This window comes from Trametes versicolor (genome assembly GCF_000271585.1).
Source record: "Trametes versicolor FP-101664 SS1 unplaced genomic scaffold TRAVEscaffold_6, whole genome shotgun sequence".
NCBI lineage: Eukaryota > Fungi > Basidiomycota > Agaricomycetes > Polyporales > Polyporaceae > Trametes > Trametes versicolor.
This window is the reverse complement of record NW_007360326.1, coordinates 1,875,778-1,900,893: the sequence shown is the minus strand read 5'-3', so window position 1 is coordinate 1,900,893 and position 25,116 is coordinate 1,875,778. Positions and strand designations below refer to the sequence as shown.

General features: G+C 59.0%; 10 protein-coding genes across 10 annotated transcripts; 2 read left to right on the top strand and 8 right to left on the bottom strand.

The window, feature by feature from the left end:
* Positions 1–137: 137 nt before the first annotated feature.
* On the bottom strand, positions 138–2,581 carry TRAVEDRAFT_124267 (carboxypeptidase S; the record flags this gene model as incomplete). Its single annotated transcript, XM_008040698.1, has 12 exons — positions 138–214; positions 277–378; positions 427–716; positions 774–1,105; positions 1,163–1,296; positions 1,354–1,429; positions 1,479–1,572; positions 1,636–1,693; positions 1,756–1,824; positions 1,881–1,984; positions 2,040–2,138; positions 2,205–2,581. 12 exons carry the CDS (start codon positions 2,579–2,581, stop codon positions 138–140), a joined length of 1,812 nt encoding a protein of 603 aa, XP_008038889.1.
* A 478-nt stretch (positions 2,582–3,059) lies between these two features.
* Positions 3,060–5,347, bottom strand: TRAVEDRAFT_58870 (uncharacterized protein). The gene is made up of 6 exons (XM_008040697.1): positions 5,015–5,347; positions 3,910–4,911; positions 3,751–3,850; positions 3,573–3,690; positions 3,478–3,511; positions 3,060–3,418 (listed from the first exon to the last, which is right to left on the bottom strand). Exons 1-6 carry the CDS (start codon positions 5,273–5,275, stop codon positions 3,272–3,274), a joined length of 1,662 nt encoding a protein of 553 aa, XP_008038888.1. The 5' UTR covers positions 5,276–5,347; the 3' UTR covers positions 3,060–3,271.
* Positions 5,348–6,057: 710 nt separating this feature from the next.
* Positions 6,058–7,053, bottom strand: TRAVEDRAFT_123610 (uncharacterized protein; the record flags this gene model as incomplete). The annotated part of the gene is made up of 1 exon (XM_008040696.1): positions 6,058–7,053. One exon carries the CDS (start codon positions 7,051–7,053, stop codon positions 6,058–6,060), a length of 996 nt encoding a protein of 331 aa, XP_008038887.1.
* Positions 7,054–7,573: 520 nt separating this feature from the next.
* Positions 7,574–8,793, bottom strand: TRAVEDRAFT_168464 (uncharacterized protein). Its single transcript, XM_008040695.1, has 3 exons — positions 8,394–8,793; positions 8,019–8,323; positions 7,574–7,943 (listed from the first exon to the last, which is right to left on the bottom strand). Exons 1-3 carry the CDS (start codon positions 8,684–8,686, stop codon positions 7,663–7,665), a joined length of 879 nt encoding a protein of 292 aa, XP_008038886.1. The 5' UTR covers positions 8,687–8,793; the 3' UTR covers positions 7,574–7,662.
* Positions 8,794–9,209: 416 nt separating this feature from the next.
* On the top strand, positions 9,210–9,960 carry TRAVEDRAFT_47873 (uncharacterized protein; the record flags this gene model as incomplete). The annotated part of the gene is made up of 2 exons (XM_008040199.1): positions 9,210–9,897; positions 9,947–9,960. 2 exons carry the CDS (start codon positions 9,210–9,212, stop codon positions 9,958–9,960), a joined length of 702 nt encoding a protein of 233 aa, XP_008038390.1.
* Positions 9,961–10,160: 200 nt separating this feature from the next.
* On the bottom strand, positions 10,161–11,012 carry TRAVEDRAFT_47872 (DnaJ-domain-containing protein; the record flags this gene model as incomplete). Its single annotated transcript, XM_008040198.1, has 5 exons — positions 10,161–10,220; positions 10,268–10,633; positions 10,686–10,792; positions 10,849–10,890; positions 10,949–11,012. The coding sequence occupies 5 exons, from the start codon at positions 11,010–11,012 to the stop codon at positions 10,161–10,163; spliced, it is 639 nt and encodes a 212-aa protein (XP_008038389.1).
* Positions 11,013–12,630: 1,618 nt separating this feature from the next.
* On the top strand, positions 12,631–14,257 carry TRAVEDRAFT_58866 (uncharacterized protein; the record flags this gene model as incomplete). The annotated part of the gene is made up of 3 exons (XM_008040694.1): positions 12,631–12,685; positions 12,722–13,310; positions 13,368–14,257. 3 exons carry the CDS (start codon positions 12,631–12,633, stop codon positions 14,074–14,076), a joined length of 1,353 nt encoding a protein of 450 aa, XP_008038885.1. The 3' UTR covers positions 14,077–14,257.
* A 1,714-nt stretch (positions 14,258–15,971) lies between these two features.
* On the bottom strand, positions 15,972–18,003 carry TRAVEDRAFT_29217 (DnaJ-domain-containing protein). Its single transcript, XM_008040017.1, has 5 exons — positions 17,921–18,003; positions 17,719–17,867; positions 17,114–17,662; positions 16,833–17,058; positions 15,972–16,781 (listed from the first exon to the last, which is right to left on the bottom strand). Exons 1-5 carry the CDS (start codon positions 17,997–17,999, stop codon positions 16,270–16,272), a joined length of 1,515 nt encoding a protein of 504 aa, XP_008038208.1. The 5' UTR covers positions 18,000–18,003; the 3' UTR covers positions 15,972–16,269.
* A 427-nt stretch (positions 18,004–18,430) lies between these two features.
* On the bottom strand, positions 18,431–19,459 carry TRAVEDRAFT_37576 (uncharacterized protein; the record flags this gene model as incomplete). The annotated part of the gene is made up of 3 exons (XM_008040077.1): positions 18,431–18,442; positions 18,513–18,637; positions 18,712–19,459. 3 exons carry the CDS (start codon positions 19,457–19,459, stop codon positions 18,431–18,433), a joined length of 885 nt encoding a protein of 294 aa, XP_008038268.1.
* Positions 19,460–22,359: 2,900 nt separating this feature from the next.
* TRAVEDRAFT_47869 (uncharacterized protein) lies at positions 22,360–23,562 on the bottom strand (the record flags this gene model as incomplete). Its single annotated transcript, XM_008040197.1, has 6 exons — positions 22,360–22,524; positions 22,581–22,721; positions 22,782–22,961; positions 23,019–23,318; positions 23,383–23,466; positions 23,536–23,562. The coding sequence occupies 6 exons, from the start codon at positions 23,560–23,562 to the stop codon at positions 22,360–22,362; spliced, it is 897 nt and encodes a 298-aa protein (XP_008038388.1).
* Between the last annotated feature and the right edge of the window lie 1,554 nt (positions 23,563–25,116).

The following is a 25,116-nucleotide window of genomic DNA, read 5'->3' as shown; positions in this document are numbered from 1 at the left end:
CCCATAAATGGGGGGCTATACATAGGTATGTTCCTATACTTCATGTGCTAAAGCCTAAACGACAGTATCAGGCTACTCCGAAATAAATTGCCGGGCCACTTGAATCAGCCCAGACTAAGCCCCATCCCATCCTAATTTTACAGGTGCTCGTCGCAGTTCAAGATAAACATGGTGAAGAACCGGATCGACTCAATCCACCCTTCGGCCCGGACAGCTATAGTGGACATACGCATGCGTGAGCACGCGTTTCTAATGGCGTAGTGTGAAATCACCGACCTTCGTTCACAGTATGCGCGCCGTTGTACCGGTCAGCGTCGCGCAGGTGCTTGTAGCGCACGATGTTGCGGGACAGGTTCCAGTAGTACCGCGTATCTGTCTCTGAATCAGCACTCGCGCCTTCGGCACAACCAACAGGAAAAGACCGACCCGTGTTGCCGATCTGGAGCAAAGGAGCGACCACCACTCCGCTAGCATTGTACCCGCTAGCGCTCTCAATTGTCGCCTTAATAGATCCCGCGAGAACCTGGTAAGGGTCATCCTTGCCCATCGGGGTAACAGGAGACGGCTCGAGCCCGGTGCCAAACGCATCCGAGAGCACGATGTGCCCTGCGCTGCCCGCAGACACGTTCTTCCCAAACGCCTCCACCGACAAGTTGAAGCGTGCCGCTACCGGAAGCACGATGCTCGTGAACTCCTCCTTGAGCTCCGCAACAGAACTACAACCAACAGGCGTCAGCTCAAACACCAGAACGCAACGGGTGGCCACGGCGCACCTGTGCTCCGCAATCCGGTGGTTCACGACCGCCGAGACCTTCTCCGGCAGCGCATTCACCTTCACGCCGCCCTGCACGAGGTCGACCGCCTGCGTCGTGCGCAGGATCGCCTCGAACCGCGGGAACTCGTCCAGAAGTGCATCGCGGAGCTCCGCGAGCGCGCCGTCGTCGTGCACGGCGTCGTGCGCGAGCTGCCGGAGTTTAGCCGGGTACTCGGGGCCGTACGTCGCCGCGCATTGCGTGGCGTTGTACGGACCGCCCCCGCGGACGAGGGCGGCCTCGTGCGGCTCGGTCTCGATGGCGACGACTAGGGCTGAGAGAAGGCCGATGGCCTTTGAGGGCGGCATGTGAACATCGGCGTGCACATGAGTGGGCTCTGATACACGTACAGTATGCTTCGGTGGGACGCTGGAGTGGCCTCCTTGAGCGGTAAGTTCAATGCGGACATCCAGGTATCCCTTTTCAGACAGAGACGGTACTGCGAAGATGACGTCGCCACCGTACTGAGTGCCGTATGCGCCTCCTATCAAACGAATTCTTGAGTTTCAGGCGGAAATGCAGTCTTCGAGAGGATACCTACCACCCTCATCAAGGACAAGTGCGACCCCGTTCGTGCCGTACGTCTCCTCGAGATAGGTCGCGAGGTGGCCCGCGCCCTGCAGCTCCCGTGAGTCGGTGTTCTACATTGCAGTCACGGCGTCTTACCTGTCTGCCGGAAGCCTCCTCATCGAAACCAAATGCCCAGACAAATGTGCGTTCAGGCTCAAAGCCCTGCCCGAGCAGAGCGTTTATGGCTTCGCTGTGAGTTTTGGCGGGCTGTCAGCGAGCTGGATCATTCCATCGGAGGATGGTGTGCACTCACAGGCCAGCAATCAGGTCAGACTTGTCGTCACAAGTGCCTCTCCCCCAGATCCACTCTCCTGGAAATGCCGATCATCATCAGTCTACACAAGTCGGGGTTCCCTCAAATATAACCACTGACCATCGTGGAACCCTGAGTAGGGCGGGTGGACCCAGTCCTTCGCAGTGGCGGGCTCAACAGGCACAACATCTGCGTATAGCAGCGTTAAACTCCAGACAAAGTCTCAATGCAACGCAAAGGCTCACCTTGGTGGGCGGCCATCACGACCGGCAGGGAAGACGCGTCCGAGCCCTGCCAATGGAGAACGATTCCGTACGTGTTCACCTTCGTCACCTTCAAAGTGTTGAAACTAATTCCTCGTCACCCACGCGCTCAGTTAACCCAAGCGCAGCACTGTTACTCACACTTTCGGGTAAGTAGTCTCAAGATACTCATGCAGCGTATCAAACGTCTTCCAGCGGGGATCCTCTCCAACAGGGCCCAAGTCATCATACGACTCCGTCCTACGCACCAAAACCGTCCATCAGCGCAACACCCTTGAAACCCCGAGAGCAGGCAAATCCACATACGGAATCTGAATCGCCCCAATCAAGCTCCCATACGCCTTCTTCTTATACGTCTCATCCGCAAACGAGGCCTCCAGCCCCGCGCTGAGGTCGCTGTGCCGCGTCGGGAACAGCGACTTCGGCTGCGGACACACGTCCGAGTGCGCCGTCGGCGGCAGCGGCCCCAGCCGCGCGTGCGCGTGCTCGTGTCTGTGCGCGCGGTGCGCATGCCGCTCCTGGAGGATGTGGAAGATGCCGTACACGCTGCATGCGATGGACAGGGCGTAGCAGAGGCGCCGGAAGTTGAGGCCGCTGCTGCTGCGGGGCTGGACGTGGGAGTCGCCGTGGACCGCGGTGGACGCCGTTGGGAGGACGCTAAACCCAGTCTGCTTGGAGTCCATTTCAGATATCGTGGCAGTGGAACTTCGAAGACGAGGTTGTTAGGGGTGTTATGTCAGTACGCTACACAACACGCCAAGAACGTCAGCTAACGCTCGCACTCTCCCGCGATGCGCAGGTCAATTCGAACTCACCTAGGCGGTATGGGGAAGCCTCCGCTCTCGCGCTACGCAAAATAGAGCAAAAGCAGCCCGCTTTAAAGCGGCCGTGAGTCACTCTCGAGCGAGGTTCGCTATCAGGCGTCGCTGCTATCGCAGGAGTCGCAAGCAGGCTGTTATCGGCGGGCACACTGCCTCACAGGGACCGTGGAGGGACGTGGTCTCGCTCGAACCATTATGCCTATCTATGGAAGGTGGCCGCGGCGCGGTTTGCCGGCGCGGGGCGCCCACATCCGCCCCGGTCACCGGATCGGCGGCTTCCCTCCAGGCCCACGGTGCAGACCGTCCGACGCGGTCCGAATCCGAGAGACTTGTACGTGCACTGCCCGAATCATGTTTGACAGCCTGTGCTGCCGTGCAGAGCGCCGGAGCATGCGTAGTAGTACACTGCTGGTAGTATAAGTAGACAAAGCGCAAGATTCAAAGTCTTCTCTCTATCAACCTCTCGAGGCAGCCTATACACTCACACCTAGCACCAACTCCCGTCTCAAGAGAAACGTCGGAAGGTTGCGGCTCAACGTGCGCTAAGAGCGGCTAGGTAGCGACCGCTCTCGCCGCGCTTTCCGCCGCTTTTCTCTTGTGCACGTTCGAGTGCCGTGCGAGCTGGTCCGGCCGCGCAAACGACTTGTTGCAGCCCGGGTCGGTACACGGATACGGTCGCGCGCCCGTATGTGTCCGTAGCTACATACATGACGAGGATCAACTCGTGGGGGACAAATATAACAACGGGGACAACTTACGTGCTTTGACAAATTCGAAGACTCCGAGAACGCTCTGGACCAGGGCGATGAGGCAATGAGTGACGGATCATAAATCGACCACGACCTAGACTGACCGGTCGCAATACGTGCACTTGAACGGCTTGCTGCCGTTGTGGATCCGCTTGTGGATCGTCAGCGCACCCGCGATGGCAAACGCCTTCCCGCAGCCAGGGAAGTCGCAAGTGTACGGTTCTACAGTGGCAACGGCCATCAGAGAGTGCCCCGACCGGCGATGCCCATGCTTGTACTTACTTTCTTGCGTGTGCCGTCGCATATGCTGCGCCAGCGTCGCGGCCTCCGAGAAGTGCTGACTACACACACTGCACTGGAACGGCCGGTGTCCCGTATGGCTCTACACAAGCGACGTCACCATGGAGTCCCTCAAGCGAGACGGGGGCCTCGAAGACGCACCTGCATGTGCCGCGAGATCTTTTGCTTGCTCGCGAAGCCGTTGTCGCCATTGCGGGCGCAACCCTCCCAGTAGCAGTCGTAGTGAGCGCGCCCGCTGCCGATGTGCGTCGACGCGAGATGCTCCGTGAGGGCATCGCACGACGTGAAGCTCTGCCCGCACCCAGCCCACTTGCAGACATGCGCCGACGGCGCCGAGCAGTCGTGCTCGGGCACGGGCGTCGGCGGCCCGCCTTCGAGCATCGCCGACGGTGGTGGTGTCGCCGCCGATGACGGCGGATGGGACAGCGGGGACGAGCGGACCTGGAACACGTCGTGTCCGAAGGCATCGGCCGGCGGTGTGTGATTTGGCCGCGCAGACACGCCGAGGTGATCCTGAAGCAGGTGGCTTGCGAGGAAGTCGAGCATGTCGTACCCGTTGCCTGACGACGGCCCCGGTACGGACTGTGTGCTCGGGTACAGCTGGCAGTCCTCCCATAGACACGCCACCGATGGCGACTGCTGAGAAGCGCCTGCTTGGCGTTGGACGTCGGGGTTCGGCGGCGTCATATACGGAGAGGCAAAAGCGCTACCTTGGGGACCTGGTAGACGGAGATGCTGCAGGTTGACATGCCCCACGAGATCCGACATGTTGTTAAATGTCGCGAAGCAGCCGCCCCATTTGCATTGCAGCAATGACACATGGCTCGTGGAGGTCTGTAGCGCCGGCGACGGAAGGTCCGAGACGTGGGGTGAGGATGTGCTCGAAGTTGAATCCTGTTGAGCGAAAGGAGATGGGGAAGGATGGAACGCGGGGCTGGGGACCAGCTGCGGCGTGGGCGCGGCGGAATCTAGCGGTGGGAACGCGACGGGCTCGCGTTGCGGGGGTTGTGGGGCCTGCGAGCTACCAGCGAAGTAGGCATCGAAGGCGGGATCGGCAATGAAGGCGTACGCGGCATTGAAATCTGGAGGGTAGGACCTGAAGTCCTGCTGTGAGTCTTGGTGATACTCACTGCAGCACCGGAACTGAAATGAAAAATTTGTCAGATATATTTTTCAAAACCGCGAGACCCTCCGGTACGATGTCCGACCCTATGGGCCCAGTGGCGTAGAGGAGATGTGGACTTACAAGTTCATCGAAGGCGGCGCAGTCGACCTCGAAGCATTCTTTGCTGCATGAAGCGTCCGGCATCTCTTCGCAGGGTGCGGCGCCGTGATGGGCATCGTTGCAGGCGACGACGACACACTGCTCGGTGCACTCTTCCGTGAGCTCGACCTCGCAGACAGAGCTGTCGCAATCTTGTGCGCACTCCTGGCACGCGAGGCTTTCGGCGGTGGCCTCCGGGCCACAATCGCAGTCGTGCACGCCCTCGAAGGCGTGCTCGAACATAGCCTCCTGTTCGGCCTCGTGGGTGCTCCTCAAAGCGGAAAAGTGCTCGTAGGAGAGACCGGGGTGGTCAACGAGCGGGCGGGGCGCGGGGCGGGACGGGTGGAAGTGGTGGATGGGGCGAAAGGAGGAGGAGGAGGGGGACTTGCGGGGTGCATAAGGGTGAGTCGGGGCGACGGGCGGTCGGACGGGATGGGCCATCGTTGGGATCGACTGAATGGATAGGGACTGAGGCGAGTACCCTCCCAGTCGCCCTCTCTCACCTTCCGCTTATGTAACTCACACGGTGTATCTCCCTTAGGCGCCCGCGGTATGCCTCCCCATTGGCTGCCGCTCTCCCCCCACCTCCTTCGACACGCACGCTCATCTCGCTCTCTCGCCGAACATCTGCGAACATGCGGCGCGCACGCAAGAATATCACCGAGGTCGTCATCCGCCCTGACGTGATAACAAGGCTTACACTTGATTTTAGCGACCAATCTACTTGACGAGCGAGACGATGCGGGGTTGCACTTATTCATCGCGCAAGTGCATCTCGTCAACGCCGGTGGCTGTAAATAACTGACTCCTGCAGTTCTTCATTTGTCGATCTCTTGGTTCTGTAACGTGATGCTGTGCCTCAAGCTGGGCCACGCGCTTGTCAATGCGTGAGATGACATATCGATGTCTGGAATCCATATGGTAGCCCGTCTGAACCTTTCCAGGACGCGTCCTGGCTTCTAGATCACTCGAGCAAGGCTTTGGCTGGCGCAGACGGCTTTACGAGTGACAATATCGCATTCAAATCAACACGGCTCGCATTCGTCTCGCTCATACACAAGATCCACGCCGTACAGCCTACAAAACCGCTTCGTCTCCGTCCACGCCACCGGATCAGGCGTGCCCGAGCGCACGACGATCCTGCCCCCCGCCTCCGGGTGGAACAGCTTGCCCTCCATCGCCGCCGTGAGCATCCACCAGTGTATCTGCTCGCGGTCGAGCGTGACGCCCGGCACGCGCAGCACGACCGTCCGCACGCTCTCCGGCAGCGGCGCGAGCACATACAGCCTTGCCGGGTTCGCCATCTCGAGCGTCTCCAGCGCGGGGCAGATCTGCAGCATGTCCGCGACGAACTCCGCGGGCACGCCCGACACCGCGAGGTGGCGCACGCCCGGCATCGCGAAGTGCGGCGCCGGGTGGCGCGTGTACAGCGTCTTGAGGTACACCGCGAGCGGGACGAGCGCGGGCGCGGTGAACGCGTAGTCGAGCGTGAGGTGCGTGACCTGCGGCGGGAAGACCGCGAGCCGCAGCTGGTCGAAGAGGTCGTCGTACCCCCAGTCCGTGTACCGCAGCGCGACGTGCCGCAGGTGCGGCAGGTAGTCGAACGTGCTGACCATGTAGAGCACCGTCGAGATCGCGGTGGGCGCGGCGTCCGTTTGCGAGTACAGCTTGATGGAGGCCTCGCCCAAGCCCCCTGGCGAGGCGCCGTCGACGTGAAACGTCATCGAGCGGCAGAGCCTGCTGACGAGTGACATCGCCTCCGCGGTGAAGAGGTCCGCCTCGCCTTGGGATGCGGCTCGCTCGGGAAGCAAGCGCAGGAGGTCGCGCGCGAATAGGGGGCATGGGATGTGCACGTCGCGCATGGCCACTCGCAGGAAGAGCCCGAGCCACATGCGATTGACTTTGCATAGGGTTTTGAAGAGGGCGGCGCGCTCGCTGGAGGATTGCGGTATGGCCCAGACCTCGGACAGGATCTGTTCGAGCAGCTCCGGCGGGATCCATGGTATTGACTTTTGCGACATCGAAGAATGCTTTGGGTGGGTGGGTTGCGATGCTTTGGGAGGGCGATAGAGCATGGAGGCTTGGGAGACGCGTGAGAGTAGAGGGGGCCACCACCAAGGCTTACCATGCCCCTTTATAATATGCAGGCGTGGATCCGGGAGACGCGGATACGGCGCGGCGGATGTGCATGTCGGAACGAGCACATTCCTCCATTCTCCACAGAGGACTTGAGACGATCTGTGTGCGGCATTCTGGATGTCTGCACCACGTCGTTGTTAAAGGCGCGTCAAACATAGCCTACCGGAGATGAAGCGGTTCCAGCATGATGGTTAGTAGAAAGGAGTGCTCGGGTCGGAGCGCCGGATGGCGCCCGTTCCAGTGCTAGTCTGGAACCGAACCAGTTCCAGGCACTCGCACAGCGCCCCTGGAGAACCACACTGACTGAGCACCGTCCACCAGAACGTTCAATCCATAGCGTCTTCGACGTATTCGCTTTCTCCGGCAGTTACGGCTATGGTTTACACAAGATCTGGAAAAACGACTTGATCAGAAACAAATAGATACCACGTACATATTGACACACTCCGGTCCACAACGTAACATAACACTGGTGCTGTGTAATGTCCGTGTCATACCCCAACACCCGTTCCGAACTCGTCTATCTTTGGTTCTTCGAACGGCGTGGGCTCGGGTGGCTCCTCGAACGGCGTCTCCAACGCCTCTAGGATATCCGCCCTCCGACCCGCGTCCACCTCCGATTCCTGAGCTAGCTCTATTGGCACTCCCTTGACAGTGCTCTTCCTCGATGGCGGCTCTTGCTCAACTTTCCCCTCTTTCTCTTTCTTGAACGGGTCAAAGCTCTTCGGCATCGGCGTCGACACATTCGTCCTCCGCGTCGGTATCGCCTTACCTGTCGCCACACCCAAAAACATATCAGCGCCACACTCGGAATTACAAACCAGCCCAGACCACACTCGGTACTCACGCAGGCTCTTCACGAGGTCGTACCCCTTCAACCGCTCTCGGTCCACGTCTGGGTCGATCGACGTGCCCTCATCGATCGCAACGTAGTCGACGTGGCGCGCGCGCAAGAACCGCTCGTGCAGCGTCCACGGCGCGTCCGGCACGACCTCGTCCACCCATCTGCAGTGGCGCAAAACCTCGCAGCGGTCCGCGTGCGGCACCTCCGAAGGCACGCCGTGCTCCTCGCATATGTCGTCCGCGAACACCCCAACCACCAGCTGCACAGAGGGAAAGGACAACTTCGCCTGCCGGAGCTGCAGCACGTCTCTGCACGCGCACGGGTGTCAGCGCAGCACATATGTCAGGAAAACGAAATGAAACGAGCATTGTGGCGTACCTGGGTGTCAGAGGCCCGAATACGCCATCCACATACACCCGCCATGTCCGCGCGTCCGGCTGCGCGCCGAGCGAGCGCTGCACATGCGTCTGTATGTCCTCCGCCGTCAGGCCCACAGTGTCGAACTTCTCTCTCGCGGAGGGCAGGGGCGCAGGCTCGCCCCCGGCGTACTTGGGGGCCTGGCCGAGGTCCGCGATGCTCGACTCCATCGAGCGCGGGCCGTCCGAGATCACATCGTAGTCGGCGAGGTCATCCGTCGAGAGCACAGAAAGGGCGTCGGTAGAGCGGCGCATCGTCGTCGTTCACCCCAGGATCCACTCGCGAGTTGAAGGGAACGCAGGAGTGGGGGTACCGGTTAAGTCGGGTATCGCGAGTACAAGGTCTCCAGGCCTCTGGGCACTTGGGACGCGGAAGCAGTAGAAGCAGAAGCTCACCGGGGCTAGTATGCGCTCCTTCAAGCTTTTAGGACGGTCCCTGATGGAACGCGCCTCGTGCGGGAACGGACTCCGCAGGGCTGGGCTGTATGTGCTTCGCGCATGGCTTTGTCCCTCCCACCGCCTCAGCTCTGTCTCCGTGTTGCGTATGCCTGCACGCGACGCGCAGCCTGCTGGCAGTTGGCCCGCGACGTCATCGTGAGCGATAGTGAGCAACGAGGAGGATCATGAGTGTGGGGTGCAGAGCGTTAAGAGCAACGACTCCCGAATGCGGGGGAGATCTTATCAGGTCGCGAGTTGGTCGCGAGTGTACCCAGTCGATCATATCAACCATGGTGCTGCACACCTCCGCACTATAACATACCCCATACCTCACACCAGAATGCCGCTGCGTAGCTGGATACACTCTGTCAAGCCTCTCGGCGACTTCAAACAGGCCATAGCGCAGCCCTCAACAAGCACGGATCCCCCCGCCCTCCCCCCGCTCACCTCAACCCTGTCCGACCCATCCGGTGAGCAAGACGGCCCCCTCGCGCACGCGCTCGCCCTCCTCTTCGAGCCCTCCCCCATCCTCTACGACGCCCTCGCCCCCGCCCTCGCCGCCCACATCCAGACCGCGCCCCCCGTCCTCTCCTACCGCGCGCTCATCGACGCCGCGCTGCGCGTGATCGCCTCCTGGCCCGACGACCGCAAAGCGCAGTTCATCGCCGCGCACCCCCGGATCGGCGAGGCCAACGGCCTCTCGCACCTCTCCGCGCAGGAGCAGGCCGCGAAGGCGACGTCCCCAGAGGTCCTCGCGCGTTTAGGGCACCTGAACGCGTGTTATGAGCGGCGGTACCCCGGGCTCGTGTACATCACGTTCGTGAACGGACGGTCGCGCGCGGAGATCAAGGACGAGATGGAGGACGCGCTCAAGCTGGAGCACGCGTTGGATGCGGACGAGCCGTCGGTGGAGAGCGTGCAGAGCGTTCAAGTGGGCGGAGAGGCTTGGAGGGTGGAGCTGGAGAGGGCGGTGGCGGACGTGGGCAAGATTGCGAAGAGCAGGTTGGGCGCGTTGGGCATCGAGACAGGTGCGTTCGCGATGCGGGATGTATGCGTCGTACTAACTGATATGTCCAGCGCAGTCCGCTTAAGATATGTACAACAGGCCGAATTACACGAAAATGGGTATACAGCGCACGCAGCGGAGCAAGCAACGTTACTGTCTCGCCCAGTATGCGGTGCGCAGATGCGGCGTACAACCAACAAACGTCCAATAGATATCGAAATAAGAACCTAAAGCAAACACACAACACCGGCGATATATAGCACAAGGGGGACGGTCTTCTTCCTATCACTGCGCGTTTGGCGAGCTCTCCACTCGCGGGGCCCGGCTCTGTGTGTCGTCCGACTCCTACGGTCACCATCAACACAGTACGTGAATCGCACGGGGTCACTCACCATCAGCACCTTCTGTCTCCGGACCTCCCACTCGGGACAGCGCCGGCGGAGGTCGCTGAGCAGCTCGTCCGCGAGCGTGTACGTGCCGCCGCTCTTCACGTCCGCGGCGCGCTCCGCCTCGCGCGTGAGGCGCAGCTGCTCCTCGAGCGCCTTCATCTTCTCCTGGTAGCGGAGCTCCGCCTGCGCGAGCGTGTCCTGGTAGCGGTTCTTGCTGGCGAGGATCTCCTCGCGCAGCACGCGCATGCGCTCCTGGTGGCGGGCCTCTGCCTTTCGTTGCCATTCCGCACGCTCTCGCGCGAGACGTGCCTGAACCTCCTCGGTGGTGAAGCGGCGGCGACGGATGTAGTTCAGGCCGTTATCGTATGCCTGCGGAACATACTCAGTATAACGCACGGCGGGTAGGTCAGCGACAACATACCTTGCGCTTCGCGGGGTCGCTGAGGACCTCGAAGGCAGTGCGGACATCTCTAAACTCGGTTTCGGCCGCTTCGATTTCCTCCTCGTCCGACCCAGGAGGGAGCTTGTCTGGATTTTCTCAGTCCATCCGTTATTCGCTTCGCAAGAACGCTTCGGCAGCTCACCTGGATGTGTCTCCAGCGCCCGGACCTTGTACGCCTTCCGCACTGCGAATCCCGCCGTTTGCACCCCATTTACCGCCAATTCAGTGCTATATGCACGTACCTTCGTCCGCAGTGGCAGTCTGGAGGATGCCTAGGATATCATAGAGACTTTGCGCTACGGCCATATGGCCTCTCAGGACTCTGCGCGTGATCCAGGGTGATGTGTGTGTGAAGGGGGTGCGTGAAGGACGCGGGGAGAGGAGAGCAAGCGTTGCCCTCCCCGGACACTGCGCATGTTCGAATCGCGGGTAGTCACGTGGGTCGCGTTTATTGACGCGCCGTGGGCGCTTCTTCCGCGGTCGCCTCCTCGTTCGGACCCTGTACACGTTCAGGATCGCGCGTCGGCGATGGTGCGGGCACCCGACAACGCGCAAGGGATGCGCGTCGATCAACCTCAGGTTAACAGGACTGGGATAGGGACTCTAGGGCATATGCACGACACATATCTCGCGAGCTTATTCTCTGATACAAGAACCACCTTCTGCGGAGAAGAAGTACACCCACATCTGCCAACCAACTACAACGCCCGGCGCTGAGAACCGTCAGACGGCGCCTCCAACTGTGGTTGTCTTTTCCCGCCTACATTCACAACTCAAATAGAAAGGTAAGGTTCGTGCCAGTTGAGTCTAACGTTGTGCCGTGCTATGCGTGGGGGCTCGAGGCGCGTGGAAGGTGGGTGGGCAATTCTTGTGCTCCATACATGAGGATCGAGCCGCCGTAGAGCCGTTCGAGTCCCAGTCGGCGCGGTGTAGGGTTCACGCATTAACGCGGCCCACATCTCGTGTGACGGTGGCGAAGGACTGATATAAGGTAATAAGTGAGCTTTAAGTTCGAACGGATAAGCTGTGTGCGACCGAACTTACTGTGACGAGCCGCGCGACAGGACACATTATGGTGTCGCGACGCCGTGACAGAGCGGGAAGGGCTATGATCGTGCCCATATTCCCGGGCATGGTCATTCTCTCCCCACTCCCTCTGCTTCTTTCAACACCACTATGTCAGCTCTTCCTATCATACATCCTGGTGTCTTGGGGGCATTGAGGTCGTAGCCATAGTCAGTGGGCATGAACTGTAAGTTCACTGGACTACACCTTAGATATACTCATACTTGACTAAGTAGGTCCTCTCTCTCTACAGGCCTGTAAGCAAAGTCAGGCATGGCTTTTCAAGGTGTACAGAGTGTTGCACAGGGCATACATGGAACAGCTGTGCAGTTCTCAGATTGAGCATCCGTCGGGATGCTCAATCCGCGACCTGGACTGTTGTTCCGTGCTTGCGCGCGTGCCTCGAAAACTCACCTCAGCTCCGTATCCTACACGCGCGCACCCGCGCGCGACATTATCGACGCGACAATCCAAGTGAAGAGCATGCCGCTGCGATGCAATATGCGGAACGACGACGTGTGGAAGACGCGCGTTTCTGCGATACCCATGATGGCGGGATGGTGGTGACCGACGCCTGCGCCGTTGACGCGCCCGCCGGTGCCTCGCGGAGGGCGTCGCGAGCCTAGCGTCGGTTGCGATCAATGCAGCCCACCGCGCCCAGCGAATGGCCGTCCGCAAACCGGACCCCACGTGATGGTGCCCTTTATGCCGATCGCGCCTCTCCTGGCAAGCCGCGGTCCTTTGCAAAGCTCCTCTTTCTACGTGTACGTCCTCGCCCTCTCCTCCCCGACGCGTTCTAGTGGCACTTACGCGCGGTCGCGCGTCCTCAGCCCTCGCAGGACCCCCAGGCCGATACATAATGACGCGAACACGGACGTCGCTCAGGGAGCCTTCGAGGAGACAGCGATCCCCAGGTGCGCGCGGGGTCATTTTCACTCCGGAGAAGAAAGGCGCGACCCCGAAGGTGGTTACCTTCGCCAAACAGAAATTTCACCCCAACGTCGTCCTAGACACGTTCTTCACGTTCGTCGCGGAGCGCCACCGCATCCACCAGCGCCGCCTGTACGGCGAGCAGCGACCCTGGACTGACGACTCCATCCTCGACACCTACCCATTTACGAACGTCTTCCGGATATACGACCGCGTCACACAATACATCCTCCACAACGTGATCGCAAAGGGCGACCAGAGCCTGCACGAGCAGTGTTTCCGGGTGATGCTCTTCCGCTCGTTCAACCGGATGGAGACCTGGGACCTCCTCGTCGCGCGCTTCGGGGCGGTGACTTGGCGCGACTTCGACGTCAACGCGTACGAGGAGGTGCTGCTAGCGGAGCAGCAAGAACACCCCCTCTACGGCCACGCGTACATAATCCCCTCCCCAAAACTCGGCGGGCGTGCGAACGCGTCCAACCATCTCCGCCTCGTCCAGCTCATGATGGAGGAAGACCTGCCCGGCGAGCTCAAGAAGCTGCATCACCTGAAGGACGCGCACGGGCGGATAAGCCTCTTCCCCAGCATGGGCGACTTCATGGCGCTTCAGTAAGCTCCTCGCCTGTCACCGCGCCCTGCACCCAACGCTAATCCCGCGCTGCGCAGGCTGCTTCTAGACCTGAACATGACCGCGCACTTCAACTACGCCGAGGACGAGTGGGTCGCGCTCGGCCCGGGCTCGCTCGCGTGCCTGCAGAAGATGTTCGGGCCCGCGATCCGCTCCTTCGAGCTCGACGCGCTGCGCTACCTGCACCGCACGCAGCACGCGCACTTCGCGCGCCTGCGCGTGCGCCCGGACTGCATCCCGCGCGTCCCCGGGCGCGCGCACGGGCTCTCCATGGTCGACATCGAGCACGCGCTCTGCGAGTGCGAGAAGTACTCGCGCGCGTTCCACCCGGGCATCGTCGGCAAGCGCCTCAAGGTCGCGAAGCGCGTGTTCGCGCCGCGCCCCGCGCCCATCACCGCGGACGTCCCCGCGCACTGGCTCGCGGGCGCGCGACGCCGTACGGAGGGGCTCTTGCGCCCCGGCGCGATTACGGTCGGGGGCAAGAAGGAGTACGAGGTGGAGCACATCGTCGCAGAGAAGCGCAACCAGAGCGGGAGCGACCCGCTGTACCTCATCCGTTGGGTCGGGTGGGGTCCGGATGGCGACACCTGGCAACGCGAGAGCGACCTGGTGGGGGCGTCGCTTGTGCTGCAGGATTGGAAGACCGCGAAGCAGCGCATCGCAACCCGTGCTATCGAGATGCAGGACATGGGTCTCCGATTCAAGTCTCAGGATCACAAGCTTAAGAAGGGCCGGAAGAGTGGATGATCTGTACGACAGCCTGATTTGTACCTTCGCACTTTGCTTTCACATTGCTAGTTAACGCTGTCTTCGTCCGTCCGTCGCTGTTTTATGTAGCTAGGACAGTACATAGTACACCATATTAGTTGCTTAGATCCCGCTACTTAGTAGAGTAGGATATCGCGATGCCAATAAACTGGTGTCACCCGCGCACAGCACTAGGGGCGGAAGAAAAATCGTCTTGTGCCTCGTAGGTCGGAAAGTCCAGGGAGATCGCGCCCAGCATGAACTAGACCAGTAGGTCTATCTCACTCGCTCTGTACGACTGACATGTTGTGAAAATCACCAGCTTATTCACTATGCACAAAGTAGAGTAAATCTCTATGTAAAGTGGGTGTTTGCCCCCTTTTAGCCATTTTGGCGCCGGCGCAAAATCACTACTCTCTCGGGTGTAAAAAGTCGGACTTTTGAGCTATTAAATGTTACGGTTCAACACCCTCGTCCAAGCGCCGGCACCGGTGATTGCACACCGTTTTCTAGGTGAATACCAATAGACGGTGATTCACTCTCTGTTATATAGTGCTTTTTGCTATAACACAGAGAGCACACATTCGCTTTAAATGAATGGCATCTCATTGAACTATACTAGCTATCGTACACTAATGAGGTACAACGTGCCGCAGACATAGGTAAGATAGAGACATGCGGGGGACATGGCGCGAGCGAAACCACGGTGCGGGACAGTGGAGAGCCGGCAATACACGTGTGGCACGAACACAGACGGGGCACGGGCGAGGCACAGACAGAGTATGTGAGATGAGCGCGGGCGAGAGGTAAGACGAGCGCGAGCCAGACACGAGCGTGCGGGTGCGGGACGCGGGATATGCGTGAGCGTACGCGGGCTACGATGTTGACGTAAATGTTTGCGGGCCTGGCGCCTACAAGGCGCATGGCGTGCGCGGAGAGAAGTCGAGACGTTGCGAGGCAGATGTCGGATGTGGGCACAGGGCATGCATGAGCGTGGAGGGGGGCGGACAAGCCATCAGGCGGAGACGCAGCGCAGGAGATGTAGAGACGCGAGCAAGACGCAGAAAGCATAGGCGCAACCAGGGCGTACGTGGAGCCGAACGACAAGACGTGATGGCGTGTGCCCGACACAAAGAAGACACAGGCAAGATATGGACGCAGCGGAGGGAGCCAGGAGAGACAAGTTCATGGCTGGCGGGCAGAGCATATGTGAAGGAGCACAAGGCGAAGAGCGATCGCAAGATGGTGACAAGACAAGGGCAGCGTTAAACTCAACTTCGCACAAGTGAGGTTACCTAGGCTACAGAGCAGCGGCAGCGCGGACATTGACGTACTTGAATAAAACCACATATGTGCTGGTAGGTAAGAAGGATGGTTCCTGACAGGGCGGCCTGATAGCGTTGGGGTGTCGACATAGACGAGGACGAGAGCGAGCTCCGGAGCGACTAGACAGAGGACTAGCTCCTCACATCGGACAAGTCGTAGTACCACAAGGGAGACATTAGGATAGTGAGGTAAAGCCCAGAGAAGACATATTGTGACCAGGGAGAGCACGCGAGAGGAGGCGGGATCGAGAGGGCGACATTGAGGAGCTCGAGGACGTCGAGGAGAAGAGAGACCAAAGAGAGACCGACGGTTGTCAAGCATCCACGGAGCCTCGGAACGGTCCCCCATTGTTTGCTCATATTTGGCCCCAACCGGATTTCTTTCGAGCGCTAAGTCTTGAATGGATCACGGTCATTATTACTATGATAGGTAGTGAAACTCCGAAAGCCCTTGTTCACCACCACTTTCACTACCCACTAATAAACCCATACCTTCGCTAGTGATCGGAGCTAATCACCCGACATAGTCGTAGCGCCCACCACCTTCCGGGCACACAGTGTCGTATCGGCGGCGCTCCTGAAATGACTAGATTCTAGGACAGTACAAAGTATACAAAGACGGTGGATATATCATACACATGGAGCGATGCGAAGGCGAACACAAGAAGCAGAAGAATTAGAATGCAGGAGCCCCGAAATACTCACGATACACATCACAACCGAGCCGACATTCGTCGTTTCTCCTTCTCTTCGACGGCGTCGTGGTTTCGATGGCGAAGTGGGTGGATGATCGAACTCAACCTGAAATCCGCCATCAGTCCTATCCCGCGCAACAAGAGAAGTCGCCAAAAGGCACCTATGGCGTCGCTCACCATCCGCGCCATCCGCGCCGCGAGTGTCCAGGTTCCTCCGTCGCCGGCGGCGCGCCCTCGCGATCGCGGTCTCGCGCATGCTCCGGGCTCATGCTATCGTGCCGCGACGACCGGTGGGGATACCGCGTCTTCCCGCTATCGACGCTGGGATGCGTGTGCCCACTATGGGCGCTCTCGCGGCGCGGGTCGCGCACATAAGCACCGCTGTTCCTCGACGCATCATAGCCGTTCGCCGCCGCTTGGTCGTAGCCGCCGTGGCTTCGTTCCGCAGGCATTGCTGTAGGGACACCGCGTGGGGGCGAAGGGGCGGAGTCAGTACGAGCGTGCCCGGCCACACGTGGGTCAGCGGGAGGGCGCGGGGACGCGGAGGACGTACGTGTGGTGTAGCTCCGTCTTGGGGCGTCTTCGGCGCTGTGCCGGTCGCGGTGGCTGCTGTGCCGCGAACGATGGGAGTGTGCGCGATCAAGGTAGGCGTTGTTGGGTGGTGGAGCCTGGGTCTGTGCGGGACCTGTTCATAAAATTAGCATATAGTTGTGGGAGAATACGAGGAGCAACATACCAGCAATGGGGACGTTGTATGCTTGCGCTTGTTGCTGCTGCGGGATGAAGTGACTGGCAGGTTGAGTAGGGGCGTCCGCGATTGCCTGTGGCGGCTGGCGAGGTTGCGGAGCAGTTTCCGAGCGCCGTGGACCCTCCACTGGACGAGTGGATTGCGAAGGCTGATCTACGCCGTTGATAGTGTAGCGCTCGCCTTCGGGCGAGGAGTACGTGACGTGCTCGTTACCCTGCAGCATGTGTCAGTACTATCATCCATAACATATGGGCGCGTAAGGAGAGTACCTGTGTGTCAACCCGCTTGGTGATGACCTCAGTGCGACCATTGACAGTGCGCGTCATCTGGCTGCGCGATATCCACTGGCCATTCTGGCCGACCGCCTCGGTGCTTGAGCTGTACATTCTGCTGTTCGAGCCACTTTCAATTTGCGGGAACATCGAGCCACCCATGAGCATGCCACCGAACGGCGAGCCAGGGCCAAACATTGAGCCCCCGAACATCGAGCCTCCAAACATCGGACCTCCGAACGGTGAGCGGGAAAACGGGTCGTTGTGCGCGGAGCGGAAGAAAGGGTCATCGAAAGGTGAACGAAAGAACGGTGTGCCGACAAAGATCGGGTCGTTCTCAAACGCGCTATGGAGGTCACCGAAGAGCGAGTTGAAGAGCTCGAACGGGTCGGTGAACATGTACCCGCGCTGCGAGCGGGATCCAAAGGGTGCGTTGAAGAAGGTGCCATTGGAAAAGGGATTGTTCCCAAAGGAATTGCGGGTCTCTGCTTGCGGGTAAGCGGGCTGTTCTGTGGGTGGCGGCCACACGCCGTGCCTATCGTAGAGCTGCGACACATGAGCAACGCACGGGTTGTTGGTGGCACACGCAGGTAGATACGCACCTTGCGGTTGTCCTCGTTATTCAGAACTTCGTATGCATTATTGACCAGTCTGAACTGCTCCTCCGCAGCTTGCTTGTCTGCAGGCCCGATGTTCTGCGGCAGTCGATCCGGGTGCGTCTGCAGAGCTCGCTTCTTGTAAGCTTTTCTTACTGTGCGTTCTGCGGTCAGCTCTCAGCGATACAGAGAGAAACACCGTGCTCACCTTCTTCCTGGGTAGCATCTCTCCGGATTCCAAGGATCTCGTATAGGTTTGTGGTCGCAGTAGCCTGAGCAGGAGGCATAGCGAGAACGAGCTCTGAAGGTGGTAGGGGTGGAACTATGCAGAGATTGAGAAGCTTAGCGTCAGTAGAAAAGGCCTAGGAAACGTTGCCAGGGTGCTGGGCTCGGCGTGGAGGTCGAGAACGAGGGAGAGGATGAGAAAGAGCTCGAAGTTTCTTGCCGCCGCTTGATTGCAGGCCAGACGCCACGAGCGGCTGCGTCATGCACTCTATTCCGCACAGCCACAACTCTATACGGCGGACGTTGCCGGTTACTGGCATGCCAAGGCTCACTCCCGTTCCACATCGTGCAACGAGACGCAAGGCGATTAATTCTCTAGACTCATTTGCGCCCAAGAACAATCGTAGAAGGTCGGGGAAAGGCTAGTAATACATGCAGGATTCCAAGTCAATCGGCGAGCGGTCTCGGTAAATATTGTCTAGTATGTACAGAGTCAGATGGTTCGCTGCGGCATAGAAGATATCATATCAATTAGTCGTGCGAGTCCAAATCACCCAAAAGGTAGTATAAAGTACCTGAACAAGTGCCCATTGGGCCAATAGCTGTTTTATTCGATCTGAAAGACTTCCTTGACAGAGATCGCAAGACAGACGGTTCGCGAGCGGCGACAGCGCATTTTGGATCGCGCTCGGTGACAGATCTGCTCGGGGAACGGGGACGGTCAACGGCACTCGCATACGAGTCAAATGCGCGCCCGAGTCTGAGTATACTTACCGGCAGTAGCCTCCCATGCGAGGTAGGCAGTAGCAAGCGCCCACGCCCGCGCGAGCTTCTTCTGCTCCGCGAAGTCACATTCGGGGGTGGAAGGGTGTATGTGTGGCGGGAGTAATAGTAGTCGTTTCAGTGCATCGATTCGTGCCGCGTAAAACACGTATAGCTTCTTCAAATAGACCGGCGCAATCCGACCGGCACACTCGTCCGTAAGTGTGTGGAGCGGGAACGAGAGCAGGAAGCTTGACACGGCCTTGGCGAGCTCGTATAAATCGTGCCTTGACGCGAGGGCGTAGACATGGAATGGACGTATAGGTGCCTGGACGAGGATGAGGCTGTAGAGGGAAGTGGTGGGTGCGACGAGGGTTTTTGGAGATAAGCCATAAGAGGGCATCGCGTCGACAGCCGCGACGAGGACGTCTAAGGAGGGCTTATACTCCTCGCATGGAATGCCGTATGCGGAATGCAGGATGACGTTCAAGACGACAGATGATTCCGGGACGTGCGCGATGGGGTTCTGAACCCCGCCGTCCACTTCGTCCGACTTTGAGTCGCCAAGTAATCGGGGTAGGACGGTGTCGTTGAAGTGGTTGGTGGACGCGGCTAGAACCTGCGTGGTGTGTACGTAGAAGAGGACTTTGTCTGAGGAGATAAGGATCAAGTCTGTCGGTATGGGTAGAATGTTCGCCATTGGATGGAAGGTAGTGGAGATGGACACAATGGTCGACCGTGAGATGTCCTTGACGATCATGTTTTGTGCAAGATCTTCCCCTACAGAAGTAGTGGTGTCGGTGTCAGACTCCTGCAAGAATATGCATCAGGCGGGCTACTACGGGAGTGATACAGATATAAGGCCACATTACTTACGGGGGACATCAGAACATGGCTAGGAGTTGAACGAGAGACGTTATGACGTATAAGCTTAGATGTGTCGATCATGTGAACATCGCGCTGCTCGTCAGGCTCCAATGACTGCGGTGTTGTACAGATACCAGCAACGTCAAAGATAGACTCGATGGAATGCCACTCAGAGTGGTCCATGGCGAGGGAGGATGTCCAATGGAGTAGGAGACGCATGGGAGAATGGAATTTAAAGATGCTTACTGCCATGCGGGTTTGTAGATCGTAAGCATATCTCTCTCTTCAATGTTATATCTCGGATGGCGTGATCCGAGAACCTTACGGAATACATGGTAGAGGGCCGCTAGAACGTCACTAGACTGGGGTGTGCGCACGTCAACCGGCGTGCGGCGGGGCGTAAAGCTGGACCACGGGCGACCCAGGCTCAACAAAATTCGGCGAGGGAGGCACATCGAGTCACGGTATCATCGACTCGGATGGGCACTGAGTACTGAAGTACCGGAGCCTCACGGTAATGCAACGTGCAAACGTTAACTCTGTCTCGAAGGCGAAGGAGAATCTTCTGCAGACTCTGAGCTTGTGCCTAGAAACGAACACGCAACATGCTGCAAGACCGGACCATCAGATTGACATAAACCTCCGTGCATGCGACGAGCGTAGGTGGGTGGCACGCATTCGAATGCCCTCTAGCACAATTAGGCGTCTCGGGGACGATTGTGGTGCTGGAAAGGTGTTTAACTTAGATGCATGACCGAGGACGCACTGCAGTGCTCGACGTCACCGTCGAGGAACTTCCACACGTACTTGATGTGCATCGGGAACCTCCTTGTTGGCGTATCCGCGCTGGCCGATATGGACGCCTACACCATTCGAGTCACATGTTGGGATCGGCGCACCAGACAAGTAGGGTGCGCATCTATCGAAATCCGAGCTTCGAGCCACAGACAGCGCTTGCGTATCTCCTTCGTGCACGGGAGAATCGCTCGGGATCCCCGGGCCGTAGCCGTGTCGCTGGCGTCCGAGAAGCTACGGCGGCTCTAGTGATCGATGATACACTCGTAGACCTCATTCCGGGGGCTAGAAAGAGTCGACATCTTCACAAAGATTCGCGGTACGGTCCTGAACGAACTCAGGGAGGACTCACATAGAAGAACACTCACATGGGCGATGGTGATGGTGTGCGGCAAGCCTGTTGGCGCCCGCGGTGAAGGAACATACTTATGCCCGTTTGAAGGACATCCGATCCGGCTGGCTTGCCTCCGGATACCGTCGAATCTTCTGACTTCGGGCTGGTGCTTGCGAAACTTACTGGGTATCGAGTCTGCGTCGCTTTCGACCCGCCTATACACACACATTCAGGCCGTATCAAGCCACTGTCTACCGCTACGGTGCTTATTTGACACCGTAAGCTGTGCGATAATATGATTATAAAGGCGATAGATTGCTGACCATGTCCGCAAATTGAGAGTTGCCCCTCGGATGCTTTGACCGGCAGCTTGAAGCACCGAGTGTCCGGGAGCGACAGCGTGAACGTGCAACGGCGCTCGTTACGACTCCATACGAGCACAAGATGACAATGCCATAATCCTCGCGCCAGTCTGTGTGAACACCCCAAGCGCGCCATATCACTACGGCTTATCCTTGCGGTGACGCACGACCGACCTCCGGGGTCACCGGGGGGGAGCAGCGGTTGCCTCGGGAATATCTGTGCCAAGGTCCGGGATGGTCTGTTGTGGAATCTGGGTGCATCAAGAAGGTGGACTGAGAATGACGCTAGGAATCCGAAAATATCCACATGCCGTAGAATTAGCTCTCACGACTGTCCAAAAAGGATTGTCGGAACTTCCCAAGGGCGAGGACCACCGTCCTGACATAGACACAAGTCGTCCGGCGGACGCATACGCCCCCCTTCCCCCCGTATCCCCCACCCATGCTCCCTCCCGTTCATATCCGGGCCTTTGTCCTACTCTGTTCTTCCCTCGGCGAGAGTGGCTAGAGTTCCGCTGTGCTGGCAGGGGTATTTACAACCTCTACCATGCTCGGAGAACGACCTTACCTGCGCTCAATAAGGGCCGAAGCAGCAACACTACAGCGAGGCAATATCCGACGACCTCCGATAACGAGTCGATACCTTGTCGTCCACTGGCACTGTCGACTTGTAGCTGGACCCGAAAAGAAATACAGCAAGAGCGGAGTCAGTCGCCAGCATTTCTGAAGATGGTTCACGTAGAAGGCGTGTCGAGGAATGAGCGTGGGGATGAGCAGAGGTGAGTCTTCGAGTTCTGTTCTTTCCGTGTCCTTGGGCGCCAAGCCCCGATATGCGCACGCTAGCCGGATTAGGATGAAGGCCGCCACCGCGGGTTGGTAGCCATGCGGCACGCCGACGGCGAAGGCGTGATTATGACCCAGATCAGGATATGGGTGGCCGTAGGTCCCACGATCGAGTGGCACCGAAGCGGCAGGCAGGCACGGAGCCGTCGGCGTGGCGAGCGGCGGTGTCGGGCTGGCCGAAGTCCAGCAACATGCATGCGCACCACGGGCTTTTCACGCGGTGAACTCGTGTAATTAATGAAAGCTGATTTTAGCCCTGTCTAGTCGAAATCCGGATCGAAGCGGCGGCGCGTGCATAGTCCAGGTAGAAAAGTGTGACCAAGAGTCCTTCCCTCCCGCTCTTGGCAGGAACGTTGCGCGGCGTACAGGTCGACTGAGTGCGCGGTCAGCGTAGGCGACGAAGAATCAAAAGTGGGCGTAGACACTCCGGTGAGCGTCCTAGCCGACTGTCGCGGGCTACTAAATCGAACGAATGCCCCGGGATGCCGGGACAGACATCGGAGAAGGGCTCCGATGAATGCACAAGACGGGCTGGCCCGTAGCCTTCGACTTCAGGCGCACTTCCTTCAAGTGCAACCGGTTGAAATCGACGGGCTTGCCCTTGTGCGACACTGGGTAGTGTTTCTACGAAGGAAGGTTCAGGACGTATATGGGCGACTCAACGTTGAGGCGGTACGTACCAGAAACTCCTGCACGTCAGCGGCTATCCTACGAGCCAGCTTTGCGCGGATGATCGGCGGACCATTTTTCTTGTTGCGCACGCGGCGCTGCTTGGAGGAGAAGCCGTCTTTGGGTGTATGGGAAGGTCGGACACCCTCCATCTATGGTTCGTTTGTTAGGCGACGACACGAGAACCTGGCAGTATAGCTGATGGTGCTTACCCCTAGGCAAATGCTCAACTTCTCGTCGATTGGAGCGTTCAGAGCGAAGACAGGCTCGTTCGGGTCGTAACATATCCCGTCGATGGCGTATGACAGCGGCACGCAGTGGTACGGGATGACGAGCTCGATCTCGGGAGCTTGGGCGCGGGGGTGGTTTCGATAGTCGTGCTGCGGTAGCGTCTGCGAGGCGGTGAGTGTTCGAGTGACCGCTCCTGAAAGACGTGCGCAACCACTCACCTCGTGCTGCGCGAACGTGATCGCGCACTCCTCGGTTCGGGCGTCCGCTATCCTTTCCCCCCGTACCAGGCGGCGGGTAGCGTCACCGACACCTCCCTCGTCTAGCCGCCGTCGCAGGGGCCGTCTTTCGACGTCCTCCGCAATAAACACATTTCCGTTGTCCCAGAAAACATCCGCGGTGTCTTCAGCACGAGGTAGACCGGAAAGGAGATACTCAGTGACGTCGCTCCATCCCAGGTTACCACAAAGCTTCAAGTGTAGAGACCCCGCAGGTGTGACGGCAATGGTGCCTGCAAGGTCCTGGTGAAAAAGGTATGCTGGGATGTCAGACTCGCGTTATGATGCTATTTATCCCAGTACTCACCCAGGCTGGGATAAATTCGGCTGTTAGTCTCACTCCGCTCACGCGCGGAGGGAAAAACAGAGTGCCTGGACGCGACAGGAGCTCCTGGCCGACCGTACCCCGATGGTGAGCGGTAGCTCAGGCGCTTATATTGAGATGGAAGCGGGGGCTCACCGGAAGGTGATCAAACCGTGCGTCCATCGCAGGTGATGGTCGGCGGGGGTGGGGAGGAGTGGGGAGGGAGGTGGAATGACGGCGGAACCTGGTACTACCGCTGGTCTCTCTTGTGCTCGTACCTTATGTTGGTCGGGAGGTTGGGATACGCCTGGACCGCCTTTGCTGGATCTTGACGTGCGGGAGGATATCCATATCGCTGCAACGTTGGAAGACGGTTCATTGACCTCGCGCAAGTCGGCGCAGGCCTCAGGCGGTGATGTGTCACTTCCGATGTGCGGAGGTGTTGGGTGGGCCAGCAAATGACTCCACTGCGTGCGGGTATCTCCTGAACCGCCCGAAGAACTCGCTAATAATTCGTCTCCTCCGACTTCCATCCGGATCCAGATCTAGCGCATCGACGAACCCTAAGAGGCTAACTTTGAGACAAACTTACTTTAGTATCGTGGTAGTATAGTTACTTACAGTGTTAAGATAGACTTGTCTATCGGTGGTTGGTGCTCGCTGCTATCGGACTCATCCTCGGAGTCCCAACCAGGCCTCAAGTCCCTGAGAAAAGAGGCGATGAACACACGTCGCGTGGTCACTTTGGGCGAGGACGTACGTCGTACCCCACAGCGGCACGCCTGGAAGCCGCGCCGACGAATCCCGCCCTAAAATATGAAATGCCACCGCGGTCCGCGTCCTACTTACGATCTCGTCAATGCATCATGTTCGTGCAGAGCGCCTGAGTACGCACCGCCTGGCGCAGGCTCAGTCCGCACTGGTACAGACAAGATGAGCTGTCCCTGCTCGCTGACCTACCAGCGACATAGTCAGGCATTATGCAGAGGGGATCATTAGGTCTGAATCGTATAGCACGCGCATTCGCCGCATCTACGTCGACCCCGAGAAGGCCCTCATCCTTCCAACTCTCTCGGGTGGCTGAGCACGCGTGTTACAGGCAGCTTAGCCCTGCAGGGACCACAAAACCTACGCACACACTGGATGATGAAGACTTCTGCGCCACCCGATCGAGTGCTGCAGGTGAGGAGGCGTCTAACACGCCGGAGGTCCTTGGTACAGACGCACTGTTCTCCGACCACCACGGGGCTACCGATCAAGGCTCCGCAGCGGTAACCATGGGTGACTCATTCGCTGGATGTAAGGTGACGGCATACCAACACGGTGGACGGCGGCGGCGGCGGATTTTGGACGCACGTTAGCTATGGCCTGATGCCGTGCCGTCCGCGCGCTCGAGACGAGCGGTTTACGCGCGCAAAACCTTCGCCGATGCATGCCCCCCGCCGGACATGAATGGGCTGCTTGCAACGCTCATGAGGACCCGAACGGGACGACATGAGCGTCGCATTGGTCGGCGTGCAATGATACGGCTGAAGTAACTGTCGCTATATTTGGCGGGTCAGGGGCCAACAAGGTATACGTGTAGCAGCGCACCTGCTCGTGCCAAGGATGGCGAGGCAACGGAAGACCAGCGCGTGTGGCGCGTTCCGCCAAGCACAGGTGGCAAGCCTCTTTCCAACGTCGAGTTGCTTCGGTGGGAAAAATCGTTGCTTCCCGGAGATGATCCTCCTCATGTTC